Source organism: Rhincodon typus, chromosome 6 (genome assembly GCF_021869965.1).
Source record: "Rhincodon typus isolate 14 chromosome 6, sRhiTyp1.1, whole genome shotgun sequence".
Lineage (NCBI taxonomy): Eukaryota > Metazoa > Chordata > Chondrichthyes > Orectolobiformes > Rhincodontidae > Rhincodon > Rhincodon typus.
The window spans coordinates 56,698,959-56,721,938 of NC_063337.1; the positions used below are offsets into that span (position 1 = coordinate 56,698,959).

General features: G+C 39.9%; 1 protein-coding gene across 3 annotated transcripts in view; it reads right to left on the bottom strand.

The window, feature by feature from the left end:
* LOC109913237 (synaptotagmin-like protein 2) overlaps positions 1 to 22,980 on the bottom strand; it is a 121,451-nt gene that overhangs the window by 70,957 nt on the left and 27,514 nt on the right. For all 3 annotated transcript variants that reach the window (XM_048598341.1, XM_048598339.1, XM_048598340.1), the window contains exons 2-3: positions 20,204 to 20,641; positions 4,477 to 4,628 (exon numbers count right to left, since the gene is read on the bottom strand). In XM_048598341.1, the coding sequence (XP_048454298.1) occupies positions 4,477 to 4,628; positions 20,204 to 20,304 (253 nt within the window). In that variant the 5' untranslated portion in view covers positions 20,305 to 20,641. The remainder of the gene's footprint in view (positions 1 to 4,476; positions 4,629 to 20,203; positions 20,642 to 22,980) is intronic.

Consider the following 22,980-nt stretch of genomic DNA (forward strand, 5'->3'; position numbering starts at 1 on the left):
TGCTGTGATACAGTACCACTTCCCTTATAATTTTCAGTTAGGTTTCATCAGGAGATTCTCCCTTTCAACTTGCAATCTTTACAAGAGTTTTCACTGATTCTAACCTTGAAACTTTGCTGGTTTTGCTACCTGTGGCTTCCCCACTATTGAGGTCCACAAAGAATGTACCAGATAGTTGCATAACTAGTTGAGTTCTTGTAATTATTTTAAATTTGGAAACATTTCCTGTTCATTTCTTATGGGTTATGAGCATATTAAATCAAGAACATTTAGCCCTGTTCTACATTCAATAAAGTCAGAAGTCACATGATACCAGATTATAGCCCAAAACTCCCAGCGCTCCGAAAACTTGTGATTTCAAATAAACCTGTTGGACTATAACTCAGTGTCGTGTGACTTCTGACCTTGTCCACCCCAGTCCAACACCAGCACCTCCACAACATTGGCCACCATTCAATAAGATCATGGCTGATCTGTTGTTTTTGAATTCCACGTTCCTATTTACTCCCAATAACCTCTGATTCACTTGCGGAACAAGAATCCACCTGTCTCCACCTTTAAAATGTTCAATTAATCCATCTCCAGAAGTCTCCTCTCATTTTCTTCAGGTCAGAGGGGTGGCCATGAATACCCGCACGGGCCCCAGTTATGCCTGTCTCTTCGTGGGGTATGTTGAACATTCTTTGTTCCATTCCTATTCCGGCCCCACCCACAATTCTTTGTCCGATACATCGATGATATCATCGGTGCTGCTTTCCTCTCTCGTTCGGAATTGGAAAAGTTCATTGATTTCGCTTCCAATTTCCATCCTGCCGTCACTTTCGCCTGGTCTATCTCTGACTCTTTCCTTCTCTTCCTTGACATTTCTGTTTCCATTTCTGGGGATAGACTGGCCACTATGTCCACTATAAACCCATTGACTCCCACAGCTACCTAGACTATACATCCTCACACCTTGTTTCCTGTGAAGACTTCATCCCATTCTCTCAGTTCATCCGTCTCCATCGTATATGTTCAGATGAGGCCAACTTCGACAAGAAAGCCTCCGAAATGTCCACCTTCTTCCTCAGCCGAGGACTTCCCACCACCATTGTCGACGGGGCCCTCAACCAGGTCCGACCCATCTCCCGCACTTCCGCCCTTCTCTTCCCTCCCGCAACAGCGATAGGGTTCTCCTTGTCCTTACTTACCATCCCACCAGTATCCACATCCAGAAGATCATCAGATGCCGTTTCTGCTACCAGACACATATTCCCCTCCCCTCCCTTGTCTGCCTTCTGCAGGGACCATTTCCTCCAGGACACCTTGGTCCACTGTTCCTTCACTCCCAACAACCCCCCACATCACCTTCCCCTGCAACTGGCAAACGTGCAACACGTGCCCATTTACCTCCTCCATCCCCAGTATCCAAGGGCCCAAACATACCTTCCAGGTGAAGCAACACTTCACCTGCACTTCCCAGAATCTAGTCTACTGCATTCGCTGCTCACAATGTGGTCTCCTCTACCTTGGGGAAGCGAAGCATAGACTGGGTGACCACTTCGCAGAACATCTACGTTCTGCTCACAAGAAGACCCTGAGCTACCTGTTGCCTGCCACTTTAACGCACCACCCTGTTCCCTGGCCAACATGTCGGTCTCTGGCTTGCTGCAGTGTTCCAGTGAAGCGTAAAGCAAGCTGGAAGAACAACATCTCATTTTCTGCTTGGGGACCGTGCAGCCCTCCGAACTCAATATAGAGTTCAATAATTTTAGGGCCTGAACTCTCCCACGTCCTAGGCCCCCACCCCACACAGCATAGCCTGTTATCGCACAGCCTGCCAATACACACTACCAATTGTTAGTCACTAACAGTCCCCATTAACAAATATTCACCCTCCAAGCCAGATTGTTATCAACTCCTATGTCGATCCAACTGCTCTTCTCTCTCTTTGGACTCTATCCTACTGTTTACTCCCTACCCATCCCCCTCCCTATTTTCTACATATAAGCCAACGTTTTCCTAGCTACCATCAGTTCTGAGGAAGGGTCACCAGACCTGAAACGTTAACTGTGATTTTTCTTCACAGATGGTGCCAGACCGGCTCAGCTTTTCCAGCAACTTCTGTTTTTGTTCCTGATTTACAGTAGCCGCAGTTTTTTTGGCTTTTATTTAGCCAATTGCCTATCCCTGTTAATAGTTATCCTCCTTATGCCATTAGCTCCTATTTTATACAACAACTTTTGAAGTGGCACCTTCCCAAATGTCTTCTGGAAATCAAAGTACAGTACGTCCACAGAGTCCCCATTATCTACAGTGCATTTTACTTCTTGAAAGATCTCGAATAAATTAATGAGTTAAGTATGATTCCCCTTTCACAAAACTATTTACCAAATTACCTTCAGTTTTTCTCAGTCTGCAGCTATGACTTCCTCAATAACAGATTCTAATACCTTACCCTCGGCAGACACTAAGCTAACAGGCCTATCGTTCCCAGTTTTCTGGCATCCTGCTTTCTAGAATAGAGGAGTTATATTTGCTAGTTTTCAATCTGATGGAACGTTTGAGTTTAGCAAACTTTGGAGAATTCACACCAACACATCTACTACCTCATTATCAACTGAAGACCTTAGGATGAAGTCCAGTAGGACCCTGGGACTTGTTGGCCTGCAGCTCCATCAGTTTGCTCAGTTCTACTTCAATACTGTTATTTCATAATGTTCCTCTCCTGCTTCCAACTCTTACCTTACAGCTACTACTAGGATGATAACTCCCTACTCTCACTCCCTAAAGGATCAAAGCTAATTTTACTTAAATGTTTCCTTTTTAAATTCCTATAGAAACTTTTATGGATTTTTATATTTCCAGTTAGCTTCCTCTCATACTCGTTTATTTCTTCTGACTATTCTTTTATTCCTTCTCTGCCATTCTTTACATTTTGCCCAATTATCTAAGCTGCTGCTCATCTTTGCAAAATTATAGCCTTTTCCTTCAGCTCGATGCTTTCTTCAACTTCTTTCATTAAAGGCAGTGTGTCTTTCCCTTTGAATTTTTCTGTGTTGTCAGAATATGCTTATTCTGAGGATTCTGAAATATCCTTTTAGATGTCCACATCTCTGGTGATCTATCACCTAGCCTACTATGACTGTTCACTGCAACAAACTCAGCTTTCATGCCTACACAGCTGCCTTTATTTAGGTTTAAATTATTGTCTTTTACTCAGGTCTTCTCCCTTTCAAATTGAATATAGAATTTAATCACATTATAGTTGCTGCCTTTAGTCCAAGTTAACCCTGTTACATTGTCAAGTCTGCTCATAAGCTGCTCTCTGGTCAGTTCCAGAACATACAGCTTTAAGAAACTTTGTCAGAAGCATTCCATGAATGCCTCATACAGTTTAAGTAACTTAAAATCACCCATGATTAACTGTCATTCCTTTAGAACAAACACCCACTATTGCTTCTTGTATATTCATCCTACATTGTAGTTAGTTAGGCAGCCAGTAGACTGCTTAGACTGATGACCCAATTCCCCTACTATCCCTCATCTCCTGCCCAACTGATCTCTCATCCTAATCACCTGAAACAAGGTCATCTCTAATCATTGCACCAATGCCATTCTTAATTAGCAGTGCTACCTTTACCCAACTTCCTATTCTTCCTGAACGCGATATATTCCTCAGTATTCAAGACACAAACTTTTCATCAATTAGATCATATTTATTTATTTCAATGTGTACAATTAATTTGTTTAACTTCATTATGAATGCTGTGCACATTTAGACACAAGAATCTTTAGTTTGTTTTTTGTTATCTTTGTAACATCTAGTTGTGTCTCTTGATTATTCTTAAGTTTGTTTTTCTGTGCTTTCCTACCATTCTCTGATCTTTATATTTTGCTGTCCTGTCTGGACTCTACCCCTTGTTTTGGTACATCTAGTTAAGCTTGATCCCTCACCCCATTTGCTCAGTTTAAAGCCCTCTCTACCACCCGAGTTATGCAGATGACAAAAATACATGGATCAGGTGCATAATGTCCCAACAGTACACCCTCCACCACGGGGTGTGGAATTGGAGGAAGAATGATTTTTTTTCCAACTAGATGCGGAGATTGTAATGCCTGGAACTCTGAGGCGGTTAGGAGCAGGCCTGAAGACAAAAAAAATCAAAACTAAATGCAAGTGCTAAATAAGCCTTATAAATAATACGTCTGTGCAGCACTAGATTGCTCTAGAACATGTTTAGGCACACTTTCGATTTGAGCCTGCGGGTTGCCTAGAAGTTGCAGCATCACAGTGGTCCGCATGGTAACAAATTTCTCAGCATTCATCTCTGCTGTGACTGCAAGATCCAAACCCTTATGAATTTAATGTAAAGACTGAAAGGACTCTTTATGGCCCAAGTGGTCTTTTCCTAACCTGCACTCTTGATATACTCAGCTCATCAGTTGCTGGGCAATAAATACAAATCATTACAGCAGTAAATCAAGCAAACCTACAGATAGTCATGGGTTTCTTCTTTCGCATTGATGCTTTGATTAACTCAGCTCCATGTAATGTGTCTGTGTGTCTTTTTGCCTTGGCTTTGTAAAACCACTCGCCAGTCATATTCCTGCGCTGAACTTCATTTTCAACTGATTCTTGCAAATGTCTGAGGGAAGGAGAAATAAAATATTTTTAAAAAGTATTCAGTATTTTATCAACCATTAACTATGCACCTTTGAGAGTGTGAAATTCATTTGTTTTCCCCACATATTTCCTTTATCTCTCGGGTCATTGTCTGCTTAGCAATAAATGATACAACAACAGTGAAGTTAAAATTTCTGTGATGTGGAGGTGCTAGCGTTGGAGCGCTCTGAAAGCTTGGTGATTTCAAACAAACCCACTGGACTATAATCTGCTGTCATCCGATTTCTGACATTAAAATTTCTAACACTGGTAACTTTAAAAATGCTGAATTAAATGAGACAAGAAAATGAAACATCAAATAAATTGAGAGAAATTGTGATTTTTGTCATCTACTAAAGTGCTATTCAATACCTTTACAAAGGTAATGCTGAACATGCAAATTCATATCAAAAATAAACAAGTTTAGACAGAGCAAACATGTTCCTAAATGAATAAGCATATTTTACAACAGGTGAGATTGAGGATCAAAATAAACTCCTTGAATACGACATGCTAGCAAGGAAGAGGTATTCATCAGAAAAAAGAAAACGCAACAATATTTTTAAAGCTAATCAGAGGGCCAAAAAGACATTTAAACAAAAAGGCATTAAAAAAAACCTTAACAGTACATCAGCAGCCAGAGAAGCAGTGACTTTAAATTAATGCCAACAGTCTCAAACTTAAGCATAACAACAGTAATAAATATGCAGTGTGACTTCTTCAAAATATTCAGAAAGCAACAAATGCAATATGTATTTCTAAAGTTGTCCCAAGTAAAATCAATGGCTTTCATTTAAAGGAGATGAAAGCTTTGGAAAGGTTAAATAAAATCAAAATGATTAAATTATTTCTACCTTTGTTTGCCAGGAAACTTAGGAAGAGAATTCTGAGACACTAGGTTGACACTGCAAAACATACAACAGGAGTTTCCTAATTAAGACAGAGACCAGATTGTGTGTGGACTCCCAAATACATTCTCTATACACCTGCTCCTAAGCTGCAGGGAGGTGGGAAGCAAAAATGGAGGTCTGTCTGTTACACAGAAGGCACCATGCATCATGTAGCCATTGGTGCTCTCCTTGCCAGCTCGAGTTGGTCACTTCCTCCCCATGGAGCTTTCCATCCCACATTGCCACATACAAGGCCCTGTGATGTTCCTGGAATATAGAACTCTGACAGGATGGAGGTGTTGACACATTTGCAGCACTGCCTCTTCATGACTGTTGACCTCTCTGCAACCTCTGTCCAGGGTCTCTTGTCAGACAGGACTGTCTATTCTTTTTGTTCCTTGGGGAAAAAAATTCCCATCTTCCTCTTGCATCCTGGAGAAGAATTGCTAAACCCAGCGTTTTCCTTCTGGCATGTCCCCTGCACCATCCTGACAGTTTATTTGACTTCCTAATTAAACTATAATCCTGATGTTGGATTCAATGCTTTTCCTTCTCTGGGATTCGTACAGTGAGCACTGGTGAGCCTTCACATTGAAGGGTTCCACTCTAGAGCACTGTCCTTTCTGCTTTGCTGTTTGCAACATTTGAAGGAGGACTGAATTCAGGTTTGGCATCAGGTGATCAGCCCTTTGTGACCTGTTCCCATGCCTCTAGGGTAGTAATTGTCCAGGCATCAAATGAATGCAGTTGGTTGATGTCTTTTCTCCTGTGCAGCAACGGCAGCTGCTTCTGGGACTGCTGCAACAACCAGCACCACATCCTCTAAATTCAGCTCAAAGCTGTTTTTTGCGGCAACATATTTAAAGGTGTCACACATCGGATGATACCAAATCCACAACATGTTGTTATGCAAGTTTATTTAGACAATGGATAACATCTCCAGCACCTTTGAAAACAATGGAATTTTCAGATAGACTTCCTCATTTCAGATACTTTAAGCACTTACAGAGAAAACATCATGATTCATCTATTTCTAATTAAGCCCAAGGCAAATTTCAAACAAAACAAAACATTTGGAGAATGTAAACCTCTTCCATCGGGGTATTAGACAAGGAAAAAGTCAACATCGAATCTAGCTGAAAAATCAGGTTTTGTAAATATCTCAGGATGAAAAGTATGTCTTGTTACAAAAAACACAATTTACAGCAGTAAATGTGAATTTGCTACGTTTGACAATAAAAAGTATTCATTTGCTGAACTAGGTCCAGCAAATTGATACTTAGTTTTTGTTGATCTCTGGTATTTAATCGAGTTTAATGATTTGCAAAATCAATTATAATTTAAAGCAGCAAATAATTATTCAGATTTTTTAAAATCAGGTTTTGTAAGTGCCTTGCTCCTACATAATGGATTCTTTCATATTTTATCTGAATATAACATACTCCATGCCAAGACATTATTACATCAGGATATAAGAGTAGTTATTAAAAAGATTCTTCATAATTATTGTAACCAACTTTTGATTGCTTTCAATTAACCCAGCATGCTCTCTCCAGTTACATTACATTAAGTCACGTCAATGTAAAGCAAGTGGCATCTTAAAGGGCAAACCATAAGTCACTTTATACTTGAATGTTGAAAGAAACATAAACTTTATTTGACTCTACCACAATTAAAGATTATTTCAGTGCTTTACAAATAATGCATTTTTGAAATTATGCCTCACATATTCAGCTGGAAATCTGTTCTCCTTATCTGGTCCAACCTATATGAACTCCAGACTCACAGCAATGTAAGTGATTTTTAACCAACCTCTGAAATAGCCTTAGCAAGCCACTCAGCCAAACATTTTGAGTTGGCAAACTGTAAGAAATGGTGTGCCAGAGAGATCAGTGCAGAAGCCTCAACTGTTCATAATTTATATAAATTGTGCAGTAACTTCTGGCCAAGCCAGCCACATGCACACCCCATTAAGGATTTAAAAAATTAAGGTTTAGAATACATAATTTAAAGGGATTACATTAATGCATGTTGCTGTAATTTGGAACATTGAGTCCAATGGGTAATATGCAAATCCAAGGTTTAATCCTTTTTTTGAAATAAAACTTTGCTAAGATATTCAGGAACTCTTCTGTCAATGATGCAGCTAGATAGGTTTCAGATTTTTCAAAAGGACAGTGTTATTTCCAATGGTTGAGCTGTGAAAAAGTAAACATACTAATTGAAGTAGTCATGATGATTTCATAACTTTCTTCCAATTAGAAACCTCAACAACATGGTATTATCCACTGCCCTGACAAAGATGCCATCTTTCAGGTGAGACATTAAACCCAATTCCTGTCTGTTGTCAGCTAGCTCTATTTCAAACAATAAAAAACTAATCCCCAATTTCCTGCCAAATATTTATTCTTCAAATTTCTTCCTTTGTTTCTATATTTTTGATAGTGGACTGAAATGGAAAAAGGATTGTTTTAAAAACCAGAGATTGTGAAAGAGATTGCTGCATTTTTTTAAAAAAAGCAAGTCACTAACACTTATTGTAAGTGCTGTTTGCATTACTGCTTAGTCAGACAGTGTGGGGGGGGAAAAGATTACTGCAGATGGGTTGGCACCAGGGGTTGATTGGTTTGCAGAGTTTTGACCAGTTGAAGAACTGAGAGATTTGGTCCTTGGTGGTAGAACAGTTTATGGGTGTGAACAATACTGTCAGAAGCCTTCAGATCTCCAAGAAGGGAGATGGTAACTCTCTCACTTCAATAAAAAAAACTTAAGCCTGAAGAAAGCCAATTTATTTTTCCTTGCCAGTTGCTGCAAGCAGCAAAGAGAGTTTGTAATTTATGAACAAATCACTGTGTGTCTCCTCCATGAAAGAGAAGAGTGCCTGGAAAAGAAACATCAAAAAATAGCAAATCCTGATAAGCAAAAGGATCATTTCAGCTAAATGTGTACACAAGGACACACTGAACTGCCTTTGCAAATTTTCCCTCCATCAATAATTTTTTGCTTGTTCGTCTGTGTATGTGTACCGGGGGAGTTTTACAAGAAAGTTAGAGTTTTAAATAATACTTATATGTCAACAGTTCATAGTTTACCTAAAGCTAAAATCTAATTATTTGTTAGAAATAGTAACACTTGTTGCACATAGGCACACTTGCAAGGACAGAAGATTGGCTGACTAACAGAAAGCAGATAGGTGGTGTAAACGGGTCTTTTTGGCAAACTGCAAAAAGTGGTGTGCCAGAGGATCAGTACTGAGGCCTCACTGTTCATAATTTATATAAATGATTTGGATGAAGAGACAGAAGGTTTGGTAGCTAAATTTGCAGATGACACAAAGATACACCCGGAAAATAAGTGGTGATAATGAAAATAAGAACACAAGAAAGTTACAAAAAGATAAAGATAGACTAAGTGAGTGGGCAAAAACATGTCAAATGGAATATAATGTGGGCAGTTTCACGTTTCCCCACTACGGCAGGAAAAACAAACAAAAATGATCTAAACATTGAGAGATTTCAGTAGTTTGAGATGCAGAGGGATCCGGGTATCCTTATGAACGAATCACAAAAGGTTAGCATGCAGGTATGGCAAGGAATTAGGAAAACTAACAAATGTTGTCATTAATCAGAAGAGGAATTGAATATAAAAGTTATGCTTCAATTTTGCAGGATACTTGCGAGACCACATCTGAGGTACTGCACATACCATTGGTCCCCTGTTTAAAAGGAAGGATACAAATAAAATGGGGATAGTACGCAGAAGGTTTATTAAATTAATGTCTGGAATGGGCAAATTACCTTGAGGAAAAGTTTCACAGATCAGGCTTGTATCCCCTCGAGTTTAGAGGATTGGGAGGGGATTCGAGGGAAACAAAATCCTGAGGGTATTGACAAGGTAGATGTGGAGAGGACATTTTCCTCTTATGGAAGAATCTAGAACTCGGGGTCACTTCTTAAAATTAAAAAAAATTCAGGGATCACCCACTTAAACAGAGATAAGGCAAAATTATTTTCACTCAGAGGGTCAGGAGCCTTTGGAGCTTTCTCCCTGAAAAGAATGTGGAAGCAGTCTCCTTGAATATTTTTAACACTGAGCCAGATAGATTCTTATAATGCATAGGAGTTGAATGATTATTTGGATAAGCGTGAATGTAGATAGGAGTTTCAGCAATGATCCTATATAATGGAGGAGCAGGCTCGAAGGCCTGATTTGTATGTATCTCCTTTAATTACGTGTCAGCTTTTGTCTGGTAATATTGCTGTTTAGTACATCAAGAAGCCAACAAAAGAGGACTGGAAGAAAACGAGATAATAATTGATGACAGTAAACTAACAAATAATATTAAAGTGAGCAGCAAGGTTGCGCATTCTTTAAAATTATCAACAGGAAGAGAGGCTTAAGTGAACACAGACTCCTTAGAGAATAATGCTGGGGAAATAATGATGGGGAAACAGAGAATGGCACGGGAGTTGAATAAATACTTCGTATCTATCTTTACAGTAAAAGACACAAATAGCATTCTAAAAGGAGGTTTATAAGAATGATTCCAGGAAAGCAGGGCTTGCCATATGAGCAGTTTCGGACTCTGGGTCTGTATATGATGAAGTTTAGAAAGATGAGTGGGGATCTCATTGAAACTTACAGAATACAGAGAGGCCTGGATAGATTGGGCATGGAGATGATGATTTACTTGTAGGAGAGATTAGGACCTAAGGGCACAGCCTCAGAGTAAAGAGATGACCCTTTAGTACTGAGATGAAGAGGAATTTCTTCAGCCAGAGGATGGTGAATCTGTGGAACTCATGGCCTCTACAGCATGCTCTGGCAAAGTCATTGAGTGCTTTTAAGGCAGAGATAGATAAGCTCTCAATTAGTAAGGGCATCAAGGGCTATGGAGAGAAGGCAATAGATTGGGTGGAGGGTCATTTCAGCCAAGATCGAATGGTAGAGTAGACTTGATGAGCCAAATGGCCTAATTCTGCTTCTATATATTATGGATTTATTATCAGGATAAATGAGTCATTTCCTTATTGTCAAACTATATCTAGTGAATTGCTGCAGGAATGAATGCTGAAGCTTAGCTGTTTATGATCTATATTAATTGCTTAAAAGGGACAGACTGTACTGTATCATAAGCAGAACTGACTACAAAGATAAATAGGTAAGCAAGTTGAAAAGAGAGTTTGAAGAGTGTGGAAATCAAATATATTGATTAAGCAAGTGAGCAAAACAATTAGCAAATGATGCATTATGAGGAGAAAATGTGATGTTGCTACTTTGGTAGGAAGAATAGAAAAGCAGATACCTTAAAGAAAGATTGAAGCATGTTCCATCACAAGAGAACTACATGTCTTCTATGTTAATCACAAAACATTTGAATACAGGTGAAGAAAGTTATGGGGCAAACAAATGGAGCATCTTTCAGAGGATGGAGCATAAAAGTAGGGAAGACATGCTACAGCTGTTTGGGACATTTGAGAGACCACAGCTGTACATCTACAGAGTTTCAGTGTCCTTACTCAAGGAAGGACATACTTGCCTTGGAGAAACAGTTCAGAACTGGTTCACTAAACCGATTCCTTGGATAAAGGAGTTGGACTCCTCTTAGGCCTTTCCTCATGTTGGCCCAATACCAGAACTTCCCGAAGGATTGTGAGCTCAAATTTTGGAATGGACACCTCCCTGCTGACTCATCATTCCCGACCATTCAACTGTTGCTCGGTTTGAAGTTTTGTATGAAATATAGTGTCTGTAGCAGCCAGTGTCTGTCTCTCTCATCTTTTATCCAGGGTGTGTGTGCTCAGTTCAGTGCCCAAGTGGTGCAAATACATCAGGACTTCTGAAAAATTAGGACAGCACTGCTGCCTCACAGCACCAGGGACCTGGGTTCGATTCCAGCTTCAACTGACCGTGTGGAGTTTGTTCATTCTTCCTATGACTGTGTGGGTTTCCTCCCAGTCCAAAGATGCACTGGTTAGGTGGATTGGCTATGCTAAATTGCTCATCATGTCCAGGGATGTGGAGGCTAGGTGGATTGGCCATGGAAAATGCACGACTAGAGTGATATCGTAGAGGGGTGTTTCCGTTTGGGATGCTCTTCACAAGGATCAGTATGGACCTGATGGGCCAAATGGCCCGTTTCCATGCTGTAGGTATTCTATGAAAATCAGATGATGCAAAGCTTCACCAAGCTGGCAGCTGAGACAGTTGCTGCCTCCACAAAATTCTGACCTATACCTCTACTCAAAGCCCAGGACTCCCATATCTCATTTATTATTTTCCAAATTCACCCCACCTATCTCAACCACTTATGCATATATTCCCTCCAAGGTCTCTTTGCTCCTGTACCCTCCTTTAAAACTATCATGAGGGGTCCAGTTACAATACAGAGGAAGAAACTGCTCCCAGTCATAATAGGATTGAGAGTAAATCACAAATTTGAAGTGTTTTGCAAAACAAGTAAATATGAGATGTAAAAAAGTCTTTTTCACAAGGAGAGTAGCCTGGGTGTGAAAGAACTTTCTATAAAGTCTGGTTCACATCTGTATTAACATCCAATTGTACGTTGGGTTTTTTTTCTGCTTCATCTCACTCATCTCACTCCCTTTGAAAAAAAATTCATCCATGGAGCCCTGGCTTTGTTTTTTTGTATACATTGCCACAAGGGGAAAAATGTAGCTCAACCGTATTTGAACACACATTGCTCAAAAAGTAGTTTATTGGTTAATTACAGCTTTTCTTGGCAACTTTTGATTCCAATTTACCTCTGCCTGATCAGTACAATATTCTTGGTCAAGCTTCTAAAGAATATTTAGAGAATAAGAGTCAAGGAAAACAATAAACTTTATTCAAAAAAGTCTTACTGTGGCTTCATTCTGTCATGATGCTGTAAAAGAGAAAGATCATATAACATTGCAACACTTCCTGCAACGTGTATAGTGCCTCATTTGATACTTCAAGTCAGACTTAACATCTTATACCACAAGAAGTTTTCACCCCACAATAGTTAGTCCTGCTCCAATTAACTGTTACACTGAATCATTCCTTGTCTTTGTCCATAGATAACAGGAACCTTGTGGTACCATGATCACTACACTGTAAAAGATGCCTTGTTGATACTTGATCCACATCTCCCAACTCATTCCCCAAAAACAGAACCAGCAATACCTGTTCATTAGATTGGAAACAGCGATGTACAAAATTAACCTGAACACACACTAGAAACTTTTTCTTACAATGATAATTATTTCAATATAGTCTGAGCCCTCAAAGCATTTTTCCATTGATCATGCACCTCTCATTGCTATAACAATATGTTCCTTTGTATCTTTTACACTAGTTTTTTGTTTACAATATACCCAATTGTGGCTATTAGCTATAATCCTTAACCCCTTCAATTTTTTCTCCAACATACTGAATAAACAGTGTTACCCCTCCTTTCTTTCCTGAAAATGTTGTATTCAGGAATATTTGAGTTTGTGGTCCTGCATTTTTTGAACCAGTCTCCACTATCACTACATCATATTCCTACATGGCCGCCTGAAACTCAGACATATTTGTCACAGTCTGTACATTTCCATCTTCAACCTTACATTTTCATCTTTCTGTGACTTCACTTAATACATTCCTATTTCTTAATGTACTGCAACAGGTCTCTCCTTATTCTTTATGTATCTTGTTTTTTTCTCACTACAATTATGTCCTAGGTTGCTACGTAGAGATAAAGTCATTAAGAGGATGCAGAATGTGTTTCCAGTTCAAAACTGGAGGCCACAAATAGAATTACTAACAAGTTCGATAAAGACTCGTGGAGAAAGACTTAAATGGTGAACATGTGAAATGTGCTACCAAAATTTGAAAGCAAACAGTTTGCAGCATTTAAAAAGGGAACATAGGCACTTTTTGGAGAATGGAATAAGAAGATATGTTCACAGAGCAAGATGAAGTAAGGCATGAAGAGGATCCTGTGAAGCAATGAATACTGACATAGACCTGTGCTGTAACATCCATGACTGAATTTTGCCATCAATCATTGAGAGCTCAATTTCAGAGTTCTATTTTAATATCATATCTGCAAGCATAAGACACACTTTAAAAACAAGGTCCAAGGCACAACAAAATTTTGGCTTACAATTCTCATGAACATCCTATAAACCCTCACATGCAATGCTTTTCCCTCTTTCTCAATTCAAGATAAAATGAAGCAAGTGACCGCCAATTAGTTCTGCCCACTGATAAGCCAACGTAACCCAGTTGCCATGGAAAATGGGGGCCCCCAAGTCAAATCCTATTGCAACTCACATGCCAGCTTTCACAGAAGGGGAAAGCCACAAGACAAAACACAGAAGGCGATTTGTTCCCTGGTTAAAAGGGATATGACCAATTGGAGATTTAAAGATACTAGAAGATTGACCCTGGCATGGCCAGAAGGAGTTATTAGACGGGGTCACTTTGCAAGAAATTGGTTCAGGAATTCTCAGAAGACAGAGAATAAATGATTTTAGTGGACACTGAACATTATGACTCGGGAGAACAGGTGAAAGACAGCCTGCTGGCAATTGGGAGCAACTTCTTACAGTTCCAGTAAAGACAATTCTGTGAAAAGTACAGCATACATACAAACACATCATGGGGCTTTTGGTTGTTAGGAAGGAGGATCTCTTTATTGTAATTTAGTATATTATCCAAGTAACTTAATTGAGGTTGACTAATTTGTAACAGTAGAGTCTTCTCTCAAGTGAAGAAACTTTGAATGGGGTATGAACCCAAGCCCTTATGACACAATGGCTAAAAGGGGACAAAAAAGAAAGAAATTCAGCATAAAGTGGCGCTCAACTAATTATTCTGATACTCATTGCCTTGACATAGAAAAGCATGAATGCTTTCAGGAAAAGGAGAAGAAAGTTTGAATGTCTATGCATTATTGGAAAGTGAAATCCAAGAATAAGTAATGTGTAGCATAAAGTGTGCGTAAATTCAATTTACATATCATCACAACTCATTGTAGAGAAACTGCACACATAGTATACTAAGTAATAACACTGCCCAAAAATATTTTTTGAAATTCAATTTGACAGAATCATGAGGTGGTCACAGAGTAGTAATTATGACTCCAGAGCTTTTATCAAAGGCTGCAATATAACAAACAAGATCAAATTTAAAAACTATGCAACAACTGCTGCTCTGTTTCACTGCCTTTTAATTATTTTTAATCAAATGAAATGAAAGTTAAGTTGCATCAAACAAATTAAAAAAAAAGACTTCTTGCATCATTGCTGCAACATGTCATATGATAATTAAAGGTTGCGGTGCAATCTTTGGAAGACAGCAATGAACAAAATTAAAATTCACATGGTAACTCTTATATTGAGTAAATCCCAAGCATGTTTCAAAATCAAATTTGTAAACCAGACTTTTCCGAAGGAGGGAACCTTGTGGCATGCTTAGTTACTGGTAATTAGAAATTATTTTCAGCATCCTTCTGTTCAAAAATATTTTTGTCTATAGGCTGCTGCAAGTCTTTGAAATAAAACATGTCAGCTTTCCTATTTGTTATAAAATTCTAGACTCAGAATTCAGATTATAATGCATTGAGAGAGTTTGGTAACTGTGACACTTTGTAAGTTGTACACCCATTCCTTTGAAAGGCAGACTATAACAATTCATACAAGAGTAATTCCAACTGCTTGACTCATCTTCATTCCCTTCAAGTTTCGTGTTGCTTCTCTTTTCTTCGACACATACACGTAAAATCAAATTCCTATTGGAAAGTGAGGAACATGTTGATAGACTTCACGAGGGTAGACAAATTGGTGAAGTAAGCAAACACTTGGCAGATTAAATTTAATGCAGAAAAGAAAAATACGTAGTACCAACCAAATGATGCAATTCCAAAAGGAATGCAGGGAGAGAGCTGGGCAAGTATCTTTACAAGTGTTCAAAGTTCACAAGGGTATCTAAAACACAGATCAGATCCTGAACTTCATAAATAGAGGTAGGGACTAAATATCCCATTTCATAATGGAAATGCAAATCAGGCTTTGAAAGGCTCAAATATTTGTCAGATACCGTTGTGCGTTCGGTTTTGGAAGCCCTGTTTAAAACACTTGGAGTGTTTATGGAGTGTAGGGATTCCGCAAAGTGATCCCCAAGCCTCCGCTTGGTTTCCCCGATGTAGAGGAGGCCACGACGGGAACAGCGGATACAGTATACCACATTAGCAGATGTGCAGGTGAACATCTGCTTGATGCAGAAGGTCTTCTTGGGGCCTGGGATGGGGGCGAGGTGTGGGGGCAGGTGTAGCACTGGTAGCACTGCCCTTACACCTCCCCACCCAAGGTCTAGGGTCTATCAAAGGAGCCAAGGCCACCTTGCATGTTGACCAGGAAGCAATTCCACAATTTGGTCCATTACTATTTTACCTTACATGCAAAATCGGAGGCAGCAATCAGGAGGCTGGAAAGCAAAGGAAGCAAACCAGTACAGTTTATGGAACAGGCAGCATCGGTCGTACTGATTACGAAGCCAGACGGGTCAGTTTGCCTTTGTGGGGATTTTAAAGGAACGGTAAATCACTTTTCACAGCCAGATAAATACTCAATCCTTCGCATAGGAGATTTATACGCAAAGCTGGCAGGGGGGCTGTCCCTCATGAAGTTGGACGTGGGCCATGCGTACCTACAATTGCAATTAGATGAGGGCTCCCAGAAGTATGCTATAATTGATACCCATAAAAGGTTTGTACCAATATGTGAGACTGCCATTTGGAGTATCATCAGCCTATGCCAATGGGGGAGGGGAAGAGGGTTCTGAAATAAATAGGGAGAGAGGGGTAGGCGAATAGAAGATGGATAAAGGAGAAGTTGGGGGAAGAGACGACAGACAGGTCAAAGAGGCGGGGATGGAGCCAGTAAAGGTGAGCATAGGTGGGGAGTTAGGGAGGGAATAGGTCGGTCCAGGGAGGACGGACAGGTCAAGGGGGCGGGATGAGGCTCGGAGGTAGGAGATAGGGATGGGGCTTGAGGTGGGAGGAGGGGATAGGTAATGTAAAATGTTCTCAAGTCCACCCCAGGTTGCTACTTGTCTGGATGACATGCTTATAACAGGGAAGATCAACAAAGAGCACTTAGAGAACTTGGATATAGTGCTTAGACATTTTTCCAAGGTGGGCATATGCTTTAGGAGGGGAAAATGTATGTTCCAAGCACACCCAGTGAACCACTAAGACTACAGAGTCAACTAGACTTGTTACACCTGTTGGAAGATATAGTGAGCGCAATCAAAGGTGCCCCAGCTCCCACATGTGTACCTGGCTTAGGTCTTCCCTTGGACTGGTGAATTATTACAGAAAGTTCATACATAACCTAGCCTCCATCCTGACACCCTTATGTCTGCTTTTGAAGAGGCAGCCTTGGAAATGGAGTCATAGCCAAGATTGTAGCCTTTAGGCCAGTGAAGAAGCAGCTAACATCTAAGACACTGGCACACTGTGATCACAAGCGAGACCTGGTGCTGATGAACGAAGCCTCCCCGTACTGTATCGGGGTATTTTTGACTCGCAGATGGCCCAATGGAGAGGAACACCCAATAGCGTATGCTTCACTGACTTTGGCTGATGCAGAGTGCAAATACGCCCAGATAGAGAAAAAAGGTTTCTTTGGCGGTCTTCTTTGGCATGAGAAAGTTCCACCAATAACTTTATGGACATAAATTTGTAATAGTAACAAACCACAAATCTTGCTAGGTCTACTCAAAAAGAGGACAAGGCCATGCTGCCCATAGCTTCAGGTCAAATTCAGCGGTGGGCTGTCATTCTAAGTGTGATTAATTACAAGTTGGAACACTGTCCAGAAGATCAAGTGGCTAATGCGGATGCCTTAAGCTGCCTCCCACTGGCAGATACTCCACCAGAAGAGTCCTTTCTAGTCTTAAACTCTTTAAATACCCTTCCGGTAACCGCTGACTAATATTAGACTGTGGATGCTAAAAGATCCAGCTCTGGAAAAACTAAAACAGTTGATAGGGATGCCGGGGTAAACAAAAGAGTCATCACAACCAGAACTGAAACCTTTCTGGAGGCAAAGAGATCAGATCACCATAAAGGATGGCATTTTATTATGGGGAGCGATTGCCTGGAGTCAAGATCGCCGCCAGATACTGGCTGACTCCACCGGGGTCATCCAAGGGTGTCCAAAAAGATGACGTTGGCGAGATGTTATGTCAGGTGGCCAGGATTGGATGCAGTCATAGCTGCATTGGTGGAGCAGTGCCCAGAGTGCCAAGGAAAAAAATTACTATGAGCAGCTCCCCCACATTTGTGGGAATGGTCGGGAAAACCCGGGAATCGGTTACACGTCAACTGTACCAGTCCTTTCATGGGTCCAACATTCTTAGTCATTGTGGATGCCCCCTCAAAGTGGTTGTACGTGCATAGACTTCATTTATTAAAACTTAGGGACAACAATAGAAAAGCTGAAAGTATCTTTTCCAATATACAGGCTCCCAGAGGTGTTGGTCACAGATGACAGGCCAACAAAGTTTGGTGCTGAAACCAGGGAAATGGCCCTCCCTGGGTAAGAAACTTGGTCGATGTACGGTCAGGTCCTATAATGGACAAAGTTTAGGAAAGTGAGGCAGTCCTGAACAAGCATCTGGACCACATGAAAGCTGCAAACTCATAGATGAAGCATGACCAAAACATACCCGGCCCCTCAGATCAGCCAGAAAGGCTGTCCAAACCAATGGGTTCTCCCCCTCCGTATAACATCAGAGAAACCTCAGAGTCTGAGACGGACGTGGTAGATGTTGCAGCTTCGATGCCTTTACCACCTGAACAGTAGGATGAATTTCTTTCAAGACACTCCGGCGGAAGAGGCGCGCTACAGTCATGTCACCCGTATCAGAGGCTAAATTGGAGGAACCGGACCCAATGCGTAAACACCCCAGGTGAAACTACAAGAAAAAGAACAGGCCAATGTCCCTGGTCCTAGAGGGGCAGGGATGTAGACATTGTAATGAAGTCAGCCAGGTGGACCTCATACGAGTTCCCTGTTTGGACCAGGTTAACAGCACCAATCAGGGAGGCCTGGCTGACAGATATAAACAGGAGTGTCAGAGGTTCTGTTGACTGAGAAAGCTGAACCAGTGTCAAGTACTATGTACGTGTAAATAAAGGGGGACTTGGTAACAGGATACTGGCCTCTGTGGGGTTATTTCTCTCAGGAGATTGTAATTTAGTTTCTTTCTTGCTGGTGTGTAAACCTAACAGGCACTTAAAGGATTATATTTTTGCACTGGAAATTTTCTTTGCCCCAAGAACAAGGCAGTGTGCTTGAATTCAAACTTCATTAAAATTGTTAGAGATTTTATTCTTATAAAAACTTCTATGAAAATATTATTCAATCCTACTGGGTACTGGGTTCGTGCTTACAGAAGATATATGAGAGTTCTTTCAAAAGAACTCATGCATTGATCCAAATGGCTTTCCAGTTTCGAATCTATTAGTTATCTTTAATGTGGTCTGTAGACAGAGAAGGATTTCTCCAATTTAAAATTACAGCAATGTTTCAAATTTCGGCTGTCAAATTCAAGGGTCCATAAAAGCAATCTTACATTCAGCAAGGTTTCCTTTAAACAATACTTGTGCTTGATGACCATCTAACCTGCTGAGTGCTGGCATACAATCAGGATGAAATATAGGTGAAGTTTTCAAATTTAGGATGGACCGTCATCACAGCCTCACTTTTATCTACAAACTTTCGTCATTTTTGATGATAGGTTGATTAATTAAGCTCCAACAATTGCCACAATGTTGACGCAGCAAGAGCGAAATGGAAACCCACTGGATTTAAGCTTCACGCTAAATACCTGTACTACAGAAGTGCTATGATATGACTTTTGCCCTTTCTAGCCCAGGAATCTCAAGGCGTCAATTTCTCTCATGCATTTTCATGGCTCCTTCCTTTGCTACTGGAAATCTACCTCATGGTTCTACTTCCAGTGTATCCAGATTATGAGCAACTTCCATGGATCTTGGTAATCAAACTGGTTACACCTTAAGCTGTAGTCTGACCAAAACACACTGTTTTTCAGTAACTTTTTCAGATTTATACTTTATTAAATATTGCTGTTCTGCAGCATCTTTATATTTTATGGCACTTCTACGATACCCTCAGATGTTTCCAGAAAATATGTTTACGTACCAATTTTGCTTTGAATAATTTTCCACCTATTGTTGATAATTTTCTTTCCATTTGCAAATTTTGACAGAATTATTTCGTGGATCCCTGGTTACTCTAGAAACTATCCATCCACTTCCATCCCAGACCAAATGGGCACCAGCAGCAAACTTGCCTACTTTGCAATGGGTTTCTGCATTTGTGTTATTAACCAAAATAAATCAGGCTTTTAGATGCTGCGTGAAGTACTCCACAGTTAGACATCCTTCCTGTAATAAAAAGTTATTTCTCTTCTTTCAGTTTTAGAAAATCTATTTATAATGTTTTATATTAAACTTCCACTGATTTCTGTTAGTGTTTCAGTTTTTTTTTGGCCTCTGTTCTGGAGCCGTGTTGAGTGCAGCTAACTCCCTTGCTCATTGTACCAAAACAAGAAAACGTTAAACAATTTGAACAGATTTCTGTAAGGATAATATTTTTACAAATCTTACCTAACTCTCTTTTCTTCAACTTTTCGCAACTCTGCATCCCTCTGTAGCACCCTCATGATAGCGGCTTGTTCTTCCTCTGTTAGGTGACTTAAGTCAATCATCTTGACAGCTAAAATGAGACTTACTAAACCTAATTTCCAAAATTCTTTTAGTTACTATTTCTTTGAAAACAAAAATCTAGATTTTACATTTCTTTGTGAATCATTTTCAGTTTTACTAAATATTATGAATAACACTCAAGTGACCAGAAGCTTCCAAAACATCAGCCAAGTTATGCTAGTCTTTTGAGTTAAGGTCAACTTCATGTCCTCTGATGTTCAAAAATGCCAAAACTAAACGCCAAAAGTCCTTTATTGTTTAGGCCACAAGTTCATAATGATGTACATTTTCCTCGGTTGCACCATGCACGTCGATGCTCCCAATAACATTTAACAGGCTCTGAAACAAAACAGAAAAGGCAAGAGAGATGTTATCACTTAACTGCAGTTTAATTATATACAATATAACATATAACATATATCAAAACAATGTTCATTTTAAATAATAACCTGAAAAGGCAATTAGTTACACAATTGTTGATTCAATAATGTATGATGATTTTAAAAATAATGGTTCCTACAATCTTGCCTAAGTACGTTTAAAAGTGTCACAGTCTGTTTGGATCTTTACAGGCCACATGCTATCACCTGTATGAAGGAATAAGAAGCAAAATGAATTCTCTAACTTTCTGCAAGCACACCTTCATCATAATCATTATGGGGCCCAGGTAAGAAACACTAGCTTCTTCATTTGCAGGTCAGGAAGAAACTTCCTAACACATGATAGCAATCAGATAAATGCGTCCTGTGATCTAAGTCAAGACGTGCAAGAATCATTTCCACGACTATTGGGCAGTGCCATTTTAAAGGGTATATCAACGTCAGAGCTCTGCTATTTATCCCTCAGGATTTATTTTCCTGAATCAATTATGGCGGCTAATTATGCAGCATCTGTACTCAGAAAACAAAACTAATATTTCGAGTCCAGTAACCCTTCTTCAGAATGGATAGCATCTAGGAAAAAGTGGTATTTAATGCTAATAGCAAGAGGCAGGGGGAGAAGGAGAGTGATGTTAGATGCCTGAAGGAGAAGCACTATACGCGGAACATTAACTCTGCTTTCTCTCCATAGATGCCACTGGAACTGGTCAGTTTCTCCAGCACTTTCTGGTTTTGAATCGGATTTCCAGCATCTGCAGTTTTTTTTTAAATTTTGGCTATTTAATTTTGCTAGCTATATAGGGCTAAATGTTTTTGGTACCACCAACGATGGGAACGGAGGCAGATGGGACGAACATTTTGGCAAAGGCAGATTTAGGGCCAGTAGAGTTATTTCCACCGCCTTGATCCTTCTGCTGTCCCCACCTCACCCAAAAAAGAACCCCAGTTCACAATCACCAATCCTCTTTATTATTGTGTCTTTTTAAAATAACCGTCAGAAGTTAGAGATGACAAATGTGTCTCCATCAAGACATAGTGTAAGATTAACTATTTCTCCTCTCAAAACCTGTGACACCAGATTGGGTGGAGCTAATGCAACTTCGACATCACCTGTTTCAAAACCATTACCTCATAAAACATTAAGAACCTTGTTAGATGTACTGAAAGGAAGCGGAGCTTTTCCAGTTGGCCTCTAGTTTTCCAACAAGACAGGGGACAGTTTAATCACCCAAAGCAGACACCCAGCAACAAGCTCGTTCTAGCCAGGCTTCAGGGGCCCCTTGCCTGACAGGAGCAATTAAATTACACCTTGAACTTTTGTCCACCATCTTGTTGATTCAAAGTAAAGAACTTCCTACTCCTTTTCATTAAGAACTATATTCATGTTCTCCCAATGCAATTCTGAACTAAATCCAAAGATGGTAAATTGAAAATAGGTAAATTGAAATCTGTCAAATGCCCAAATTTCTGTTGCTGTCCATAGCCTCGGTTTAGCTTTTTATTTGTCACAATCTATGATGGCAGCAATTGTTGAGTTTTAAACAAATTTGGAAGGATATGAACTTGATGGCATTCAACTTTGGAATATCAATTCATTAAGATAATCAGATGTAGATTGCCTGCCAGATCAGACTCAAAAACTGAACTTTAAATTTTAAAAGGATGGGGACAATTGAGAGCAAAAAGAATGCAAAAGCCACGATAGCCTCAGAAGTTACCTGAACCCTTTTTGATTGATTAATGGGATACAAGCACCACTTATTACACAAGCATTTGTTGTCCACCCCTAATTGAGAGAGTTAAGAGTCAACCACTTTTCTGGGGTCTGGAGTTACACGTAGGCCAGACCAGGCAAGGATGGCCGTTACATTTTCACTAAAGGACATTAGTGAACCAGATGGACTTTTATAACAAGTGTAACATGGTCACCATTACACTGGGCAGTTTTTTTTTTAGGATTCAAATCCATTTTCTGAGAATATTAGACTGGTATTCCTGACTACTTGTCCAGTGGTTATCAGGTTCTGAAAATGTTGTAGAATCAGGTGTCTAAAATACAGGTAAAAGTGAAGGAAATGGAAATTCATGTTATAGATATAACTCTGCAAGTAACAGTCTTGCATTTGACCTAATTTGATGACTGCACAGATGATGCCTCACGGAGGTGGGCATCCATTGTCCATACGCAGAGGCCACCATATGCATGACTGGTAATAGTTCATTGCTGTCATGGTGTACTCCAGCTCTATATGTGACAAACAAAAAAAAGTGTGTGTCCTGGGCCCAGATGGTACAAAA